This window comes from Salvia splendens, chromosome 17, assembly GCF_004379255.2.
Source record: "Salvia splendens isolate huo1 chromosome 17, SspV2, whole genome shotgun sequence".
NCBI lineage: Eukaryota > Viridiplantae > Streptophyta > Magnoliopsida > Lamiales > Lamiaceae > Salvia > Salvia splendens.
In genome coordinates this window covers 25943815-25959854 of record NC_056048.1, presented here as the reverse complement: position 1 = coordinate 25959854, position 16040 = coordinate 25943815, and the positions used below count along the sequence as shown (strand labels likewise).

Below are 16040 nucleotides of genomic sequence, written 5' to 3'. Positions count from 1 at the left end.
GATGTAAGCTATGGTGTGTTTCCTTGTGTTGATGAACGTTTGGGATGGGTAAAGTAAAGAGACGATGGAAGGAACGTTAGGGCATGCATGATAATTTTTGTGATGAAAGGCTGATTGTATTGTGGTGTTGAAAAGGGTTGCCGTGTGTACGTGAGCACAAGGAACGAGGGTTGCTTTGAGTTGTGTATTGTGTTATCTAAACAAGCGAGGTGAGCTTTCTTTTAAATAAGGACGATGTCCTAAATATTTTATCGATGGAGATGAAACTGTGTTTATCATGCCTGGTTTGATTTTAACGTGCCTATCTGATATGGCTTTATGTCATTATTATCTAAATCGAATTCGGGTCCTCGTAGGGCCGCAAACCCTACTTGGACTAGTGTACACCTATGGTAGACACGTGCTAGCGTACGGGCTGGCCGGTCTAGTGACCTGGTTTGCGGCCGCATTCCTTATCATGTATGAGCAGATATGGCTAACGTCTATGGGAAAATGACTGATCAGTCGACTTTTACAATGGGAAATGATTTTGAGTGCCTCGGGCCTTTCTAAAGCTAAACCCCGATGGTTACTTATGTATGACATGATAAATAATAATTTTGATGAAAATGTTTTCGGCATAAGTCCACTGAGTATCTTTATAGTACTCAGCCCTGTATGTGTTTTCCTTATGTGCAGGTTGAGCGGCGTCGAGAGTATGGTGGTGTTGAGCAAGTTAATTGAAGAATGAATTGTTTATCTTTGATCTGTGAGTGTCGTTGTGTCTTCACACATAACTTCACTCTTCTCTTGGATGTTTCCACTGAAACCTGTTTTACTTACTGTTTGATCTTGACACTATTTTAAGTTTCGTTTAGAATCTAAAGACATGATACGTTTTGGAGTACGTTGAACCCTTGTTATTTTGAATACCAATGATTATAATTGTTTTCTCCTTTGGTCCATCTGTCAAAGCGTCACCCTGACCCTCTTTTCTCTTGATTTATTGTTCATTTATTTCTTTGGTCAAACCCCTTTTTATAAAACCCTAGCCCTTTTATTTGGTTACATTTAAGTCCTGTTAGGTCACGATCGCCGCATTTAATTACCCTAGAAGGGCGGTCGTGACATTTTCTACTCCATTTTCTAATGATGATCATATGCTCTAATGGTTTTTTAAAAACTCTAGTCGTCCATTGTATTGTTGAGTAACATTTTCTATTGCATCTATTGTCACTTATCAATATTAATAGAATATAAACCAAATTCAGCTCATGGAAATTCATGGAAATGGTAAAATTTACTAGTGTAGGAAATTTGCAATTATCTATATATGCAACATGGGATAAAAAAATGTGGGAATTGCTAAATTAATGTGATATTCTTTTATAAGAGGATCCAACTATTGCTGGTTTTTGGAAAATCTGGACTATTTAATTTTTATTGCAAACAGATTATTGAAAGGAACCATACATCAAAGTCTCTCTACGACAAAGTAGAGATAACATAACAATAACAAAATAGAATTACATACCTAATATACATATATATTATTGGAAATGACTAAACTTCTAATGCATCGACCAGCATGCCAACAATATGAGGCTTCAAAACCTTTTCCGGTTGAGTGTATCCATCTTCTTTGTCTTTGTAAGCAGCATAGGTTACGCGGTTCAGGTTCAGGCTATGCATAAGAAGATCCCTAGATTTATAACAAGACGGCCTTAGCATCTCCTCGTTGTTATCTATCCATGCATTCGTACATAATTCCATAAATTTGTCCATCGCCTCTTCTTTTGTCACACCATTATCCTTCATGTAGCTTTCAATCCCAATAGCAAGTTGACCTCTCTTCGTCTCAAACTAAACGCCACAAACAGTTCTAAAAAATCACCCCTAATCAAAAAAGAATACCTCTCTTCGTCTCAAACTAAACGCCACAAACAGTTCTAAAAAATCACCCCTAATCAAAAAAGAATATATTTGTATGAATATGTGTACCTCATAAGAACCTATTTCATCAAGTAAGCGACCTATTATGAGTGTGGAAACAAGTATTTTAGGCTTCTTGCTTAGCCACTCGAAGTCTTCCTTTCGAGTAGATCCTATTCCCAGAAAAGAAGAGGTGACCAGATAATCGTAGGTGCTCGTAATTTGACCAAGCTTTAGGTATTCCTCAAATGGTGGCAAGTTACCCTCTAAGAACCACTTCGCCTCTTCAAAGTAGCCTCTTGCCAATTCCTTTAGCTATGAATCATATCATATCAAAGTTGGTAAGAATACACATTTTCATAACAGTAATAGTAATAAAAAAAAGTTTCTTATAACACGAATCATACTCTCTCTATGGCGTGGTATGATGCGTAGGATCTTCCTTCCTTAGCCAATTCTTCCTCGTATGGATTGTAGAGTTCCAAGATATCTTTATAAATAGGTCTCATGTACTCGGGGAGTCGAGAGATTTCTCCATAATCCCACCTTATAAGCTAACAATTAATAATACTTGCATGTTTATGTTGTACAAGCTTGGTATGATGAAATGAAACCAGGAGAAATTAATGGATTGAAACTAGTAAAGAAATAAATACTATAAGAAAATCGATAACAAAACTTGTTTTTTTTCTTATAAGAGGTAAAGGCTCAAACCATGAACGGTGAGCTTAAGTTCACGATACGGCAAACTTAAGTACAATAGCTATGCAAGCTAGCAAAACTCTCTCATGTTTTTCGATGTTACCTATGTATTGCCTTGGTGAAAACCTCAAGTTCCTCAATCGTGCCATAAGCATCGTACGTGTCATCTAACACAGTTGCAATCGCAACGCTCATGGCAAGAGTTGCACGGGCACGAGAATATAGTGGCTCATGGTGCACTGCCATAGCCCAAAAGAAACACTCCACTATCCTATCTCTTGTATAAGGAAGTTTCGACATAAGTCCTAATTCTCTCCACCACCTATGTATACAAAATCAAGAATATTTCTAATTAGTATTAACACTACACATCTATTGGTTCAAAATTATGTTACCTTGAGAATTGCCGGAGCTCCTCTTTATGCAGCATTTGCAATAGGTTATAGTCTAATTTGGCAAACTTGATTAGGGTTTCGTTTTTGTGCTCTTCTTCTTCATACACGGCAATGTAACTTCGTGCTTCAATTCTAGGAGTCCCAAAGTGCAAGGGCTGCACGAGGGCACGCTCAACTTGCTTCTTGAGGGGTGATCCGAGGTTTGGCATCATTGATTTGAGAGTGGCCGTAGTAAAAGAAGGCACATACTCTAGTATGGCTTCTCCACGCGTTCGAAGATATGAAGCTTCATACAAACTCAGCAAACCCTTCGCGTCACTCTTAATACTCTCTTTGAAATTCCCCTTCTCATCCATCCATTTACCAAATATTTCTGCTTCAATAAAATCATATTAGTATTATTTATAGCCTAATTAAATCAAGAAAGGTATATTGAATACACTAATATTTACCAGTAGATATATGGTGGCCATGCTGCCTGAACAATCGAAAATGGAGAGCAACAGTGAACAAATCATAGGCTTCATCATCGTGATAATTCGTATTGAGATGGAAATATTGTTGCAGCTTCTCTTCGATCTCGTTTTCAAATGATACGAAACGCCTAGGCGCTCGAGTGTGTCAATTAGATTCATGGTGTCTATCATTTTAGTTTGTGGAGCTGTTAGCAGACTTCTAACATCATAGTTCATCACTTCAACTATCTTGGAGTATTTTTTCTAAGACCTACAATTAATACCAAATTAATTATAAATGAATCTATAATAAATATACAAGTAAAGTGAAAATTAAAGTTGTAGAGATTGTACATATTACATACCTTGGAGTCAGAAATGTAATTGATGAACTGATCACCCCACAAGCTGGGGGCGAATTTAGACTCCGGCCGATGAGCCGCCATTTATGAAAATCTGCAAATCAGAAACAAGAAGACAAGAGGTTTGGAAAGTGTAGTTCTTAAACATGAAGCCATTGCCCATGTATATATATAGGCAGAGAAAAGTTAATTTCTCTGTTTGTGATAAGCACTTTTTATTAGCATTGTTGCAAGCTAAGGGTACATGTGTGCGTATCATATATTATAGACTAGTGATATAAATCTAAGTATTGCAACATTAAGTCATTAACCAATTTATTGTACTAGATAAACAATTATAATGCTTTTTGAAATTAATAAATCTTAAATAAAATGGATAAATAAAGGCTTTGATTTCATCGACTCAACAAATCATTCAATTACTGACTAAATAATCAAAATTATTAGTGCCCGCAGGGCAACGGAGGGGCAGGTCTTGCTGCAATGAGCCTGGGTTCAAATCTCGTTGTTGTCGTGTAGTTACTTCTATCTCTCAGGCAAAGTGTAAGGCCTTGGGAGATGAGCTTCTGACAACCAGTGGGTTAAGGTCTCCCCCTTAACGGGCTACAGCGTACCCTGATTGAACCCCCTCACAAGATGTCGGGCCGGAGTGTGGGGGCAGCCGCGTAAACAGCATTGTCAATTTAGTTTATCCATAGATAAAGAAATTAAACTAAAGAAATTACTACACGAGAAAATATGATCAAACTAAATAAAACCAATAACTCGGAGACTTCGTTTTAGTTTATCCATAGGCAAAGAAATTAAACTAAAGAAATTACTACACGAGAAAATATGATCAAACTAAATAAAACCAATAGTTCGGAGACTTCGTTTTATCAGATGAAAGAATTAGATGAGAATATATGATAAAGATCCTAATGGATCATAATAATCATACCTAGACAAACATATAATACTAGAATCTTGGATAATTATATATAGGTCAGAGCAAACATATTTATAGTATGAATGTGTATAGTAGAGGAAGTCGCGTATATAGGCCACTTGGCCTTTAAAATAACGCAAATGTACCCATTTTGTTATCAATTCCATTTATGGGAAAAACGCCGATGAAGTTGGCGTGTTTATAAGTAAAAACGCCATTGAGATTGGCGTGTCTATACTGTAAAACGCCAACATAGTTGGCGTTTTACAATGGCACCGTATTCTGCTTGTATTTTTAACCAAAATACTTAAATTTGAACACGCCAATCTTGATGGCGTCTTTACTAAATAAAACGCCAAGTTCATTGGCGTGTTTAACGTTAAACACGCCAACCTGATCGGCGTCTTTACTAAAAGACGCCAACACCATTGGCGTCTTTGTTCAGAAGCATATAATAGCAGCAGACAGTCGCGAAAAATTAACCTCACATACCCACTTCGCGATTTTCTCTAGCAGCGGCCAAATCCTTCGCAAATTCGTCCGTGTCTTTGTGATTTCGCCCTCCATTCATCAATCGGTGCTAGTTTTCCCCAAATTCGTCCAATTTATTCGGTTAGTATGCTTATCTTTTACATTATTAGAGTAATTGTTGGATACTTAGCTAGGGTTTGTAATGTGTTGCGATTTGAGTTGAAATATTGTGCATATGGATTATTTGTATGACGGTAGTGTTGATTATTATGTTCGATTGTTTGGGTTAAGTGAATTTGTGTATAAATTTGATTATAAACCAAAATCGTAGGGTTTGATAGCTTAAAAATTGGGCAAATTGATTTGGTTTATGTGGGTTTTGGTTAATGTCTTTTTTTAGTTTGAAATGTTAATTTTGTGTACATTGTTAGGTTGAAATTGAAATTGTTAGGTTGGTTAAACTAAAATTGGGTAAGTTGAATTGGTGGAAAATTGATGTATATTGTTTATTTGAACTGTTACTTTTGTGTAGGTGAATTGTGTTATGATGTGTAGGTGAATTGTGTTATGATGTTGAAGTTGTGTATTGTGAATTGTTTGATATAGGTGTTCCATTTTGTGATATTGTATTAAATTGTTTGTAATTATTGAATTTGTTTAGGTTTGTTTGTTGTTTAATTTGGAATATGAATGTTGTGTAGGTGATTTATGGCATCTTCTTCAACTTCTCGTCGTCGGCTCTTATGTGGTCCTGAGGACCCCTCCGTATTATATCTGCAGAGACAACACGTCTCTAATAACATATGGGCAGGAGTGCCATCGGAAGACGTACGGTGTAGAAGATACGAAGGAATCATATGGGATGTTCCCATAAATCCTCGTGTTTTGGCGGTTATAGATGAGATGGGGTTCGGCGGGATGTTGAGGTGTGGTCAACCGAAAGACATTGACCACCATCTTATCACCGCTTTGATTGAACGTTGGAGGCCAGAGACTCACACGTTTCACTTTCCAGTTGGTGAAGCGACTGTGAGCTTAGAGGACGTGGAGGTCTTATGGGGCCTCAAAACTGACGGTGAGCCTCTGACGGGTTACATCCCCAGTAAGGATGTCAACTATTGGAAGGATGTTTGTTTGGATTTTCTTGGCTTTATTCCAGATGCAGTTGATCTAAAAGAATTGAACTGGAAGCAGACAAGCTAATCAAATCAACTGTGGATTGAGTTGAGTGATGACCACGAGCAATACATGTACAATCAACGTGCTCGTGTGTATTGTCTGCTGTTACTGGGTGGTCTACTGATCCCGAACGCTACCGGTAATAAAATTCCCTTCTTCTACCTTCAGTTTTTCATGGATATAGAACAATGTGCTAGCTATAGCTGGGGAGGTGCGACTCTTGCCTGCTTGTACCACAATCTATGTGAAGCTGCACTTGGTAAGAGGACCGATGTCGGGGGAGCTCTTACATTGTTACAGCTGTGGGCTTGGGAAAGAATCCCAATTATTAGACCGCAGATGCTGAACCCCGCGCCCGTAGACTACTTACCATGTGCAGTCGCGTAAGTTGTCCACTAATTACTCTTTTAAGCATAATTTTTATTGATTTTTGTGTTGTTCGCTCATAATTTAATTTTTGTAGATGGACTGGTCGGGCCTCTTATGTAAAAGCACCGGGGCATTGCATTGAAACTTTCAGAGATCAGTTCTCAACAATGCATGCCAATCAGGTAATTTACGTAAACTAAATTGTTGCTAGTGTGTTGTTTTGATTGAACTTGTTTTGACTAAATAAGTTTCATATCTAGTTTATTTGGAGGCCGTATGAATCGCGAAATCTGCCGGATGTTTGTGTTGCCGGTCGTCCTATATGGACGTCGATGACAACACTAATCTGCTGGAATATGGTTGAGCCACACATGCCACAGCGGGTGTTGCGACAATTTAGGATTGTCCAACCTTATATCCCGATTGTCGACCGGTTCCACGGATCTGATTTTATGAAACAGGATCGACGTGGCAAAGCAGGTCGGAACTGGGTTCAGTGGCACGCCAATCATATACAAGATTGACATAATAGGCACGACACGGTGTATGTTGATTTGGAGTACTCAATGGTGCCTGTTGCTACTGATGAGTACATGGATTGGTTTCGCCGGATAACCGTGGTGTACCTAACAAAACCTGGGGTGCATTCTCATGAGGGCTTCCATGAAACGGCGGCCTCTCATCACTACGCGGTAGATTTCAACAACTTTTCTTTGTTTAATTTCATAAGATGAAATGTAATTAACACTGAAAATTGTAGGTGGAGACCCTTCACAAAATACGCCACTTTCTTAGGGAGCAAGACATGTCAGGACGGCCGGATTTATTCACCATTTCGAGAATGGTTGAAGATGGCCTCCAGATATGTGGGGAAGCTGAGACGATGGACCACCGTCCTTCACAGCGCTCTGAGCTGGACCTTGACATGCCCGTGCGGCAAAAAGCGAAGCGGCGTGGAAAGAAGAAAGTTGGTGGAGAGTCGTCATCATCAAGGATGGATACTCAGTTGGTTGATGATTCTGATGACGATTTTGTGGCTCCACCTCCACCAAGATCTGCCGTGCGGGGTCGTCACTCAGTCAGCCACACGGGTGGTACATGAGAAGATTTCGGTCTCAGCGATCAACAATCTCCACCTCGGTCTTCTGCGAGAGACGACATTGATTTAGAGAATGCCGTCGTTGAAGATACTCCTCCGTCTAGAATCCCTAAGACCAGCATCGGGAAGGGAATCCGTAGTCTGTTTATGCGTAAAAGGCGAGACGAGTGAACGTTGCCCGAACTTTTTATATTGGTGTTTTTACATTGATTTGAACGCTTTATATAAGTAATTTGATATATTGTATTGATATTGGTGTTTTTTCATTCATTTGGCGTATGTATATTAGTAATTTGATAAATCCGCTTTTTTATACGTGTGCATGTTGATAATTTGAACTCGTATAAGTTGGATTGGTACATTTTTTTGAAACACGCCACTCACGATGGCGTTTTTAACTTGAAACATTTTTCCAATCTTTTGCCACGCCAAGGCTGAGCTTCTGAACAAACACGCCAAGCTTACTAGGCGTCTTTTAAAACACGCCAACGACGATGGCGTTTTACCTATAAAACGCCATATTCAGTGGCGTTTTTTTAAACACGCCACTCAAGATGGCGTGTCTAAGTCCGAAATTTTTTTTGCAATTTTCTGCCACACCGAGGCTGAGTTTCTGAACAAACACGCCAAGCTTAGTAGGCGTTTTTTAAAACACGCCAACGACGATGGCGTTTTACCTATAAAACGCCATCGTCAGTGGCGTTTTTTTAAACACGCCACTCAAGATGGCGTGTCTAAGTCCGAAATATTTTTTGCAATTTTCTGCCACACCGAGGTTGAGGTTCTGAACAAACACGCCAATCGGCGTTGGCGTCTTTAAAACACGCCAACGAAATAGGCGTTTCTAGATAAAAACGCCAACTTAGATGGCGTTTTTAACACAAACCCGCCAACTTAGATGGCGTTTTTATGAAAAACGCCATCTTGAGTGGCGTTTTTAAAAAACTAAATTTTACGTTTTGCATATTCTATGACTTGCCAAAATATTAGTAAAACAGAACAATGTTCTATTCAATAAATAACTACGACGCCGCCAAAATATAAGTAAAACAGAACAAACAGAACAATGTTCAATTCAGCTAAATAGTTGTTACACATTCAGTTGTCTCGCCTTCTCCGTGTAAAGAAGCTACGGATACCCTTCCCGATTCTGGCGGTGGAGAGTCTAGACGGAGGAGTATCTTGCACAACGACATTCTCTAAATCCACCCCGAAATAATCGTCTCGCACAGAAGACCTAGGTGGAGAATGTGGGATATCACTGAGACCGATGTCTTCGCCTGTACCACCAGTGTGGCTGACAGAATGCCGACCTCGAACTACAGATCTTAGTGGAGGTGGAGGCATAACATCATGATCGGCATCATCAGTGTGGCTGATAGAATGACGACCTCGAACTGCAGATCTTGATGGAGGTGGAGGCATAAAATCGTCATCGGCATCATCTACCAACTGAGTATCCATCCTTGAAGAAGCATTCGGGCAGTTGCGTCTGTCGTGCCCTGGTTGACGGCAATGTTTACATCGGCGTCGGGGGCGTGGCTGGTCAGCTTCACGGACATCCATCTGATTAGGAATCCTAGTAGTACGATATCGACCTCGACTTTTAGGCATTAACTGGGCTCGTGAACATTGCAAAGTCCATTCAGGCACAGCCCAATAATCTTGGTGTCTGATTGGATTGAACACCGTAGAATACTGGTGTACCCAAACACTTGTGCGGTATACGTTATCAACAAGCGACAGCATGGGCTCGTTTCTAAACCGCGCAACTGCCGCTGCATGTGAACATGGAAGCCTCCACATCTGCCACTTTTGACATTTGCAGTTCGACTACAAGTACTTTACCTTCCACTTATTACCGCCCTTTCCACCAATTCGACGCTTTGTTCGAACCACGTAAAGCCCTGCAATTGTGTTTGGGACTCTCACATTATGTAATTGACCTTTTACATCATTTTTGCACACCTTTGCATGGGCCCACGGGGTAAGTGGTGTGGCACACTGTGTTGATGCAATTGACCGCTCATTAAACCATTCTATTGTCCTCCAAAATATCAGATCAATGCAAGCTTTAATTGGGAGTTGTCTTGCGCCTCTCAACACATTGTTGTAAGATTCAACCATATTAGTGGTCATCTCACCCCATCTTTTGTGTTTGTCATACGCCAAACTCCATTTTTCTAACTCCACGGCATCAAGGTACTGCACAGCCTCGTTGTTGATGGTTCGAAGTAAACGACGTCTGATCTTAAACTTGCGTTTCTTTGTAGCAATACCAATTTTCCAAACAAGTTTTTTTACCATGATGCCTTTGTGATTCTGCAAAACATTTTTTCTAACATGTACCAAGCAAAATCTGTGATGCCCCACATTGGGTTCTTCTTTCCATATGGGAGAATTCATTGCATCTATGATTCCCACATGCCTATCAGATATTACACATATTTCATGCTTGGCTACGTGGATTCTAATACGTTCCATAAACCAATTCCAACTTTGTATGGTTTCCTCATCAACAATGGCATATGCAATAGGCAAACATTTCTTATTAGCATCAAATCCAACGGCAATAAGAATTTTACCTCGATATCGTCCACGTAGATGAGTTCCATCAACGGTTAAAACTGGTTTGCATAGTTGAAAAGCCTCCACAGCTGGACCAAAAGCCCAAAATACGTACTTGAAAACCTTGTTCATACCGTTGCTTAATCTTTCATCATGTAACCATTCGACAATTGTGCCAGGATTTTGTCTTTGCAACTCATTCAAATAACCTGGTAAAACTTTGAAATTCCACGCCCACGAACCATACACAAGCTCAATAGCTGTCCTCCGAGCATACCATGCTTTCTTGTAACTAACTTTCACATGAAATCTATTTTCAATATCCGCGACAATTGCTTTTACCTTGTAGCAAGGATCGTTTTCTATCTGATGTCGAACACTCAACGCTATCATACCCGACGAAAGATTAGCGTGCCCATTATAATTACGATCCCCCATGCAAGTATGAGCAGTGCTAAACACTCTAATTTGCCAGTGTTCATCATGCTTCCTCAATGTTGCTCGGCACTCCCACAAACATGGCGGTAAGGACTTATCTTTCGGATTTCCTTGTGGCCACTTACAAACTGCATGCCATCTCTTTCCTTTACTTTCAACAACTGTATATTGTCGGATTTTTTCCAAATGCCAAAAAGTCACAGCTGACTTCAATTCCAATTTGGTTTTAAATTTAGTATGCAAACCGACATTGCTCGGATCTTTTTCACTCCAATAATGCATATTGAGATCATCAGACTCAAAGTTTTTTGGATCAAAACTATCATATGGACCTGGTAAGGTGCGAAAATAGTTCATACCAGGCTGTGGGAACTGTGGAACTACTCTTTCTCGTACTGCTCTTCCTCCAATTGATGTTTCGCCAACCACTGTTTCTCCAACCGGAATGGATGTACTTGGAGCAACAAATTGGTCCTCATCCGACGAAGCACCATCTGAATCTGTACTATCCGGATCGACATCTTCAGAATCATAAGGTGATTGTGGATCAAGAAAGTCGGCTTTATCAAGACCAATTATGTCCTCAACCACAGCTGGGTTGTCACTGTCCCCTAAATGCACGCCTCCAATATCAAAATCTTGTGTTGTATCGAAGCATGGTTCTTGGCCTCTCGTAGACGTACCAACATCAAAATCTTGTGTTGCAGCGAAATATGGTTCTCGGCCTCTCGTAGACGTACCAACATCATTACTCATGAGATGATGACTATGTTGTTGAGTAATTGACGAATACTCAACATACAATTCAATTTGACCTCCTGTAGTCATACTCTCACTAAACATTAGTGGCATGTATACTTCTTCTAGTAAAATACCTATATACGTGATTGAAGATCCATAGAATATATGACGTTTCCATACTATTTGAAGTTTGTTTTCAAATATGTTTATCCCCATTCTTTCACAAATTGTTTCCACAAGCTTTTCGTAGGAAATACTTTCATCCAACATAATCAATCCTTTTGCAAAAGGAGGATCATATGAAATAACTGTTCCGGGAATTATATTTCCACCCCAATATAAATGGACACACCACGTCATACTATCTGCATTAATGTCAAACACAAATATTGGTCAAAAATATTTCTTTACAGTACACTACAATATATACTATCATAACAACCTATCAAATATGGGTAAAAAATTAGATATACTACAACATATAATACCATAACAATTGGTCAAAATATTTCTATTAATTACAATACAATTTATAATACTATAACAATCCATCAAATAATTATTTAAATTACACTACAATATATACTATCATAATAATCCATCAAATATTGGTAGACTAATGTTTGGAAGAATGAGTTAAAAATTAGATATACTAACCGATTGCGAGTACTAATATTTGGAAGAAATGAGCGAAAATAGAAATCTACACGCTTCAATCCACCACCGGGTTAACCCGACCAAGGCAAGCGTTTTCGCGTTTTTCAGCTTTGGGAAGGTTTTTCGCGTTTTGGGGAGGGAGGAAATGTGATTAGGGTCTGCGATTTTGGGGGAGATCTGAGATATATGGTTCAACCGAAAAACGCCGATCAGGTTGGCGTTTTTTACGTTAAACACGCCAATGACCTTGGCGTTTTATTTAGTAAAGACGCCATCAAGATTGGCGTGTTCAAATTTAAGTATTTTGGTTAAAAATACGAGCAAGATACGGTGGCATTGTAAAACGCCAACTATGTTGGCGTTTTTGCGTATAGACACGCCAATCTCACTGGCGTTTTTACTTATAAACACGCCAACTTCATCGGCGTTTTTCCCATAAATAGAATTGATAACAAAATGGGTACATTTGCGTTATTTTAAAGGCAAAATCTCCTATAAACGCGTTTTTCTCGTGTATAGTAGGATTTGAATGTATATTTTTTTATAGCTTAGTGGAATGTGGGTCCATTTGTATATAATAGTTTTAAATGAAATGCGAGTGGAATGAGTTAGTGGAATGTAAGACCCTATTATCATTTATGGTAAAAGTGAACCGGGACTCCTATTCACGGGCGGACTAAAATGGAAAAACGGAACTTCTACTCGCGGACGGATGGAATATCATTTATCTTTATTCTGTTTTTTAATCCTATGGATCATAATTGTGCTTGATTATGCACTTAAGGCGTAGTGTGCTTATAATATGACTTTAGTGTTAGGAATATTTGCTAGTATTATTTGGACACGTAATTTAACCGATCAGACCTAGTTGAACTATGAATCGATAGCTTCGTTAGTTGAACTATGAATCGATAGCTTCGTCGATTCACTTACCAGTCCATTTCTTAAAAGAGTGATTTTGATTATCTTATTGCATAAACACGTGAATAAACAATTTCATTGTCAATATTTGAAAAGATTGATTGCGATAATCTTATTGCGTAAACACGTGAATATATATACGATTTCATTGTCAAGATTGATTTTGAGAATCTTATAAAGTAGACATATGAATAAACAATTTTAGAAATATATATACTCCCTCCACCCACAAAAATATGGACATTTGAGAGATGAATTAATGCATAACTGATAAAATAAAATAAAAAAAGGAGACGGTCTCTTAAAATATTTTTATTGGATAGTGGAACCTACATTATTATTAATTTTTAATGATGGGTCCTAGTGGTATACATGGTAAATAAATTGATGTATATAGGTAATGAGTTGGGAAGAACTTTCCATAAATGAAAATTGATTATTTTTATGGGATAGACAGAAAAAGAAATTATCTCTATTTTTATAGGATGAAAAGAATATTATATTATTTTCGTCTAATGAAAGAAAATGTTGGCGATCTTTATTTTGGGAACCAAGATTCGTGGAGTAATTTATGGCATCAGAAATCATTTTTCAGAATCTGTTTCTTCTTATTATTATTCTTCTATTACCTCTCATATGGCAGAATAAATTATTTATGATGCCAAAAATTATTAAATAAATGTTGGTTCCCAAAATAAAACTGCATTTATCGGTTAGACATGTAACTCAACTGATTAGGCTTTGAACCAATAGTTTTGTTAATTTTTGCTTTTAAAATATAGATTTTGAAAATCTTATTGAATTGACGCGTAAATCAACAATTTCGTTGTCGAGATTGATTTTTGAAAATCTTATTGACACGTGGATGAAAAAAATTCAGAAATGCGCATATTATGTTGTTGTCGTCTGTCTCGGATAGACCTAATAAATTAAATAGTAATGACTAATTTATGGTCAATAATTTTAAATTTGCCACTAGCTTTAGCTTATTGAAGCTGCGTTGATATAATCTTGTTTTTTTCATAGCCATACACTATCTAGCTGCCTCAAGTCAAATTTGAATATTTGAACATCCTAAAACTTCTTTTAAACTGTAAAATCGATTAAAGCATAACAATTAACTCGACTAATTCAGAAACCATAACTCTCTCTTTAACCTTCATTTTCATCTCAAAATATATTACATCCGTCCCATAAAAATATACACTCTTCGTCCACAAAAAATAGTCACATTTATAGACGGCACGGATTTTAATGAAAAAATTGGTAAAGTTAAGAGAGATATGAAGAAAATGTAGGTAAAGTAAGAGAGATATGAAGAAAATGTAGGTAAAGTATAGGAGAGAGGAGAAAAAGTGAATAAAGTATGAGAGAGACTTTCCACTTATAGAAATAGTATATTTTGTGGATATACCAAAAGGACAAAACGAGACTATTTTTTCGTGGACGGAGGGAGTATGCATTTAAAAAAGGCACGAGAACTAATGCACAATTAATAAAGTAAGAGAGATAATGAGGAGGGTAGTTATTGGATAGTGAGACTCATATTAGTATTAGTGTTTAATAAGTTGTAATGGTGAGCCATTGTGATACAAGTTGTTGTTGTGATTTTTAGGGTGCAGTTGAAGTACACAAAACAAGTAATAATTCCCTAAAAATACTACTTCTGCAAGTATACAGACGTGCAATGCAGTATAAAAGGTGTCGAACCCATACGGAGGAGATTAATTGCTAAAACTAGTAAACCTAACTAAAAAGAAGTTAAATAGTTTAATTTTGGATTTTTGATCAAGAGGCGAGTGAAGGACGAAACGAGAAGGAAAAAAATGCAAGGGAATCACGATAAAGAGGGAAGACTACTCCTAGCTTCTTTCGGATTACTTGTTCACATGAATCCTAAAGTCTAATTATTTTCCAGTATTTATCGGGACGTGTTGATTTTACGCTCTCACACAGCTGATCACTGATCTTGGAATTTTACACCTAGGATAAGTTGATCACGTCTCCTAGGCTCTACTCACCAAACCCTCACTCCTACAGTCGCATAGTAAGCTCGGAATTGGCTTCTAAGAACGTTCAACACACAAGATCCACCCCAGACTATCCCCTTATCAGTTTTAGCCTATGGTTCCTTATCTATGTTAGCTCCCTACTCCAAGTTAAAGAGACATTGAAGTTAAAGCCATTACCAGATTAAGTTTCCTAGAAAAAACAACACGGATTGAAATAAAAACATAGATAAGAACTAAAATACGGAAATCAATCAAAACACAATCATGGATTTATATCTACAAGCTTCCCTAACTAACTAGGAGTAATTCCTAAAATTTAGCCACTCATAGTGGGCAACAATATAAGAAAACAAGTAAATGCTACCATATGGGCATGATTAGGGAAGAATTAGCCACAAGCTTCTTCTTCTTCCTCCCAAAAAGGACTCCGGGCCTTTTTCTCTCTCTAAAAATCGCCTCCAGCCGTCAAAAGATGTCTTGTAAGTCGTGCCCTAGCTATTTAAATAGTTATGGCTTAAAAATAGGCCCAGAACCATTTGCCCAGTCAGGCGATCTGCACAGTGCACAACGCCCGGTCGGGCATTTTTTCTGACTCTCGAACAGGTTGGGCGTTTTGAACGTCCGGTCGCGCGTTTTGCACTGCATTGCCCAGTATTCGTAAAACAACCGTATCTTCTTCTACCGGGCTACGATTGAGGCGTGCGAGGTATCCACACGAAGTTCTTTCGAAGGTGAATGCAATGGTGAACTTGTAGAAGCATTTTAAATTAATCTTGAAAGGCTGATTACTGATCAAATTCGGACCTTTTTCCTTTCTCCTATCTCTCTTAGA

General features: G+C 38.2%; 3 protein-coding genes and 1 pseudogene across 3 annotated transcripts; 3 read left to right on the top strand and 1 right to left on the bottom strand.

The window, feature by feature from the left end:
• Positions 1-1449: 1449 nt before the first annotated feature.
• On the bottom strand, positions 1450-3909 carry LOC121774539 (annotated as a pseudogene).
• A 1250-nt stretch (positions 3910-5159) lies between these two features.
• On the top strand, positions 5160-6435 carry LOC121773845 (protein MAIN-LIKE 1-like). Its single transcript, XM_042170761.1, has 2 exons — positions 5160-5365; positions 5926-6435. The coding sequence occupies exon 2, from the start codon at positions 5933-5935 to the stop codon at positions 6425-6427; it is 495 nt and encodes a 164-aa protein (XP_042026695.1). The 5' UTR covers positions 5160-5365; positions 5926-5932; the 3' UTR covers positions 6428-6435.
• An 11-nt stretch (positions 6436-6446) lies between these two features.
• Positions 6447-7296, top strand: LOC121774538 (serine/threonine-protein phosphatase 7 long form homolog). The gene is made up of 3 exons (XM_042171396.1): positions 6447-6786; positions 6867-6954; positions 7033-7296. Exons 1-3 carry the CDS (start codon positions 6473-6475, stop codon positions 7294-7296), a joined length of 666 nt encoding a protein of 221 aa, XP_042027330.1. The 5' UTR covers positions 6447-6472.
• Positions 7297-7361: 65 nt separating this feature from the next.
• On the top strand, positions 7362-8172 carry LOC121773998. Its single transcript, XM_042170918.1, has 2 exons — positions 7362-7464; positions 7533-8172. The coding sequence occupies exons 1-2, from the start codon at positions 7366-7368 to the stop codon at positions 7872-7874; spliced, it is 441 nt and encodes a 146-aa protein (XP_042026852.1). The 5' UTR covers positions 7362-7365; the 3' UTR covers positions 7875-8172.
• The last annotated feature ends 7868 nt before the right edge of the window (positions 8173-16040 follow it).

Excerpts from the sequence above, each read along its gene's own strand:
- LOC121774538 (XM_042171396.1), top strand. The coding sequence starts at position 6,473 with ATGTACAATCAACGTGCTCGTGTGTATTGTCTGCTGTTACTGGGTGGT. Across the intron at positions 6,787-6,866 it reads TACTTACCATGTGCAGTCGC|ATGGACTGGTCGGGCCTCTT; the intron begins GTAAGTTGTCCA and ends TAATTTTTGTAG. Across the intron at positions 6,955-7,032 it reads CAACAATGCATGCCAATCAG|TTTATTTGGAGGCCGTATGA; the intron begins GTAATTTACGTA and ends TTTCATATCTAG.
- LOC121773845 (XM_042170761.1), top strand. The coding sequence starts at position 5,933 with ATGGCATCTTCTTCAACTTCTCGTCGTCGGCTCTTATGTGGTCCTGAG.
- LOC121773998 (XM_042170918.1), top strand. The coding sequence starts at position 7,366 with ATGGATTGGTTTCGCCGGATAACCGTGGTGTACCTAACAAAACCTGGG. Across the intron at positions 7,465-7,532 it reads CGGCCTCTCATCACTACGCG|GTGGAGACCCTTCACAAAAT; the intron begins GTAGATTTCAAC and ends TGAAAATTGTAG.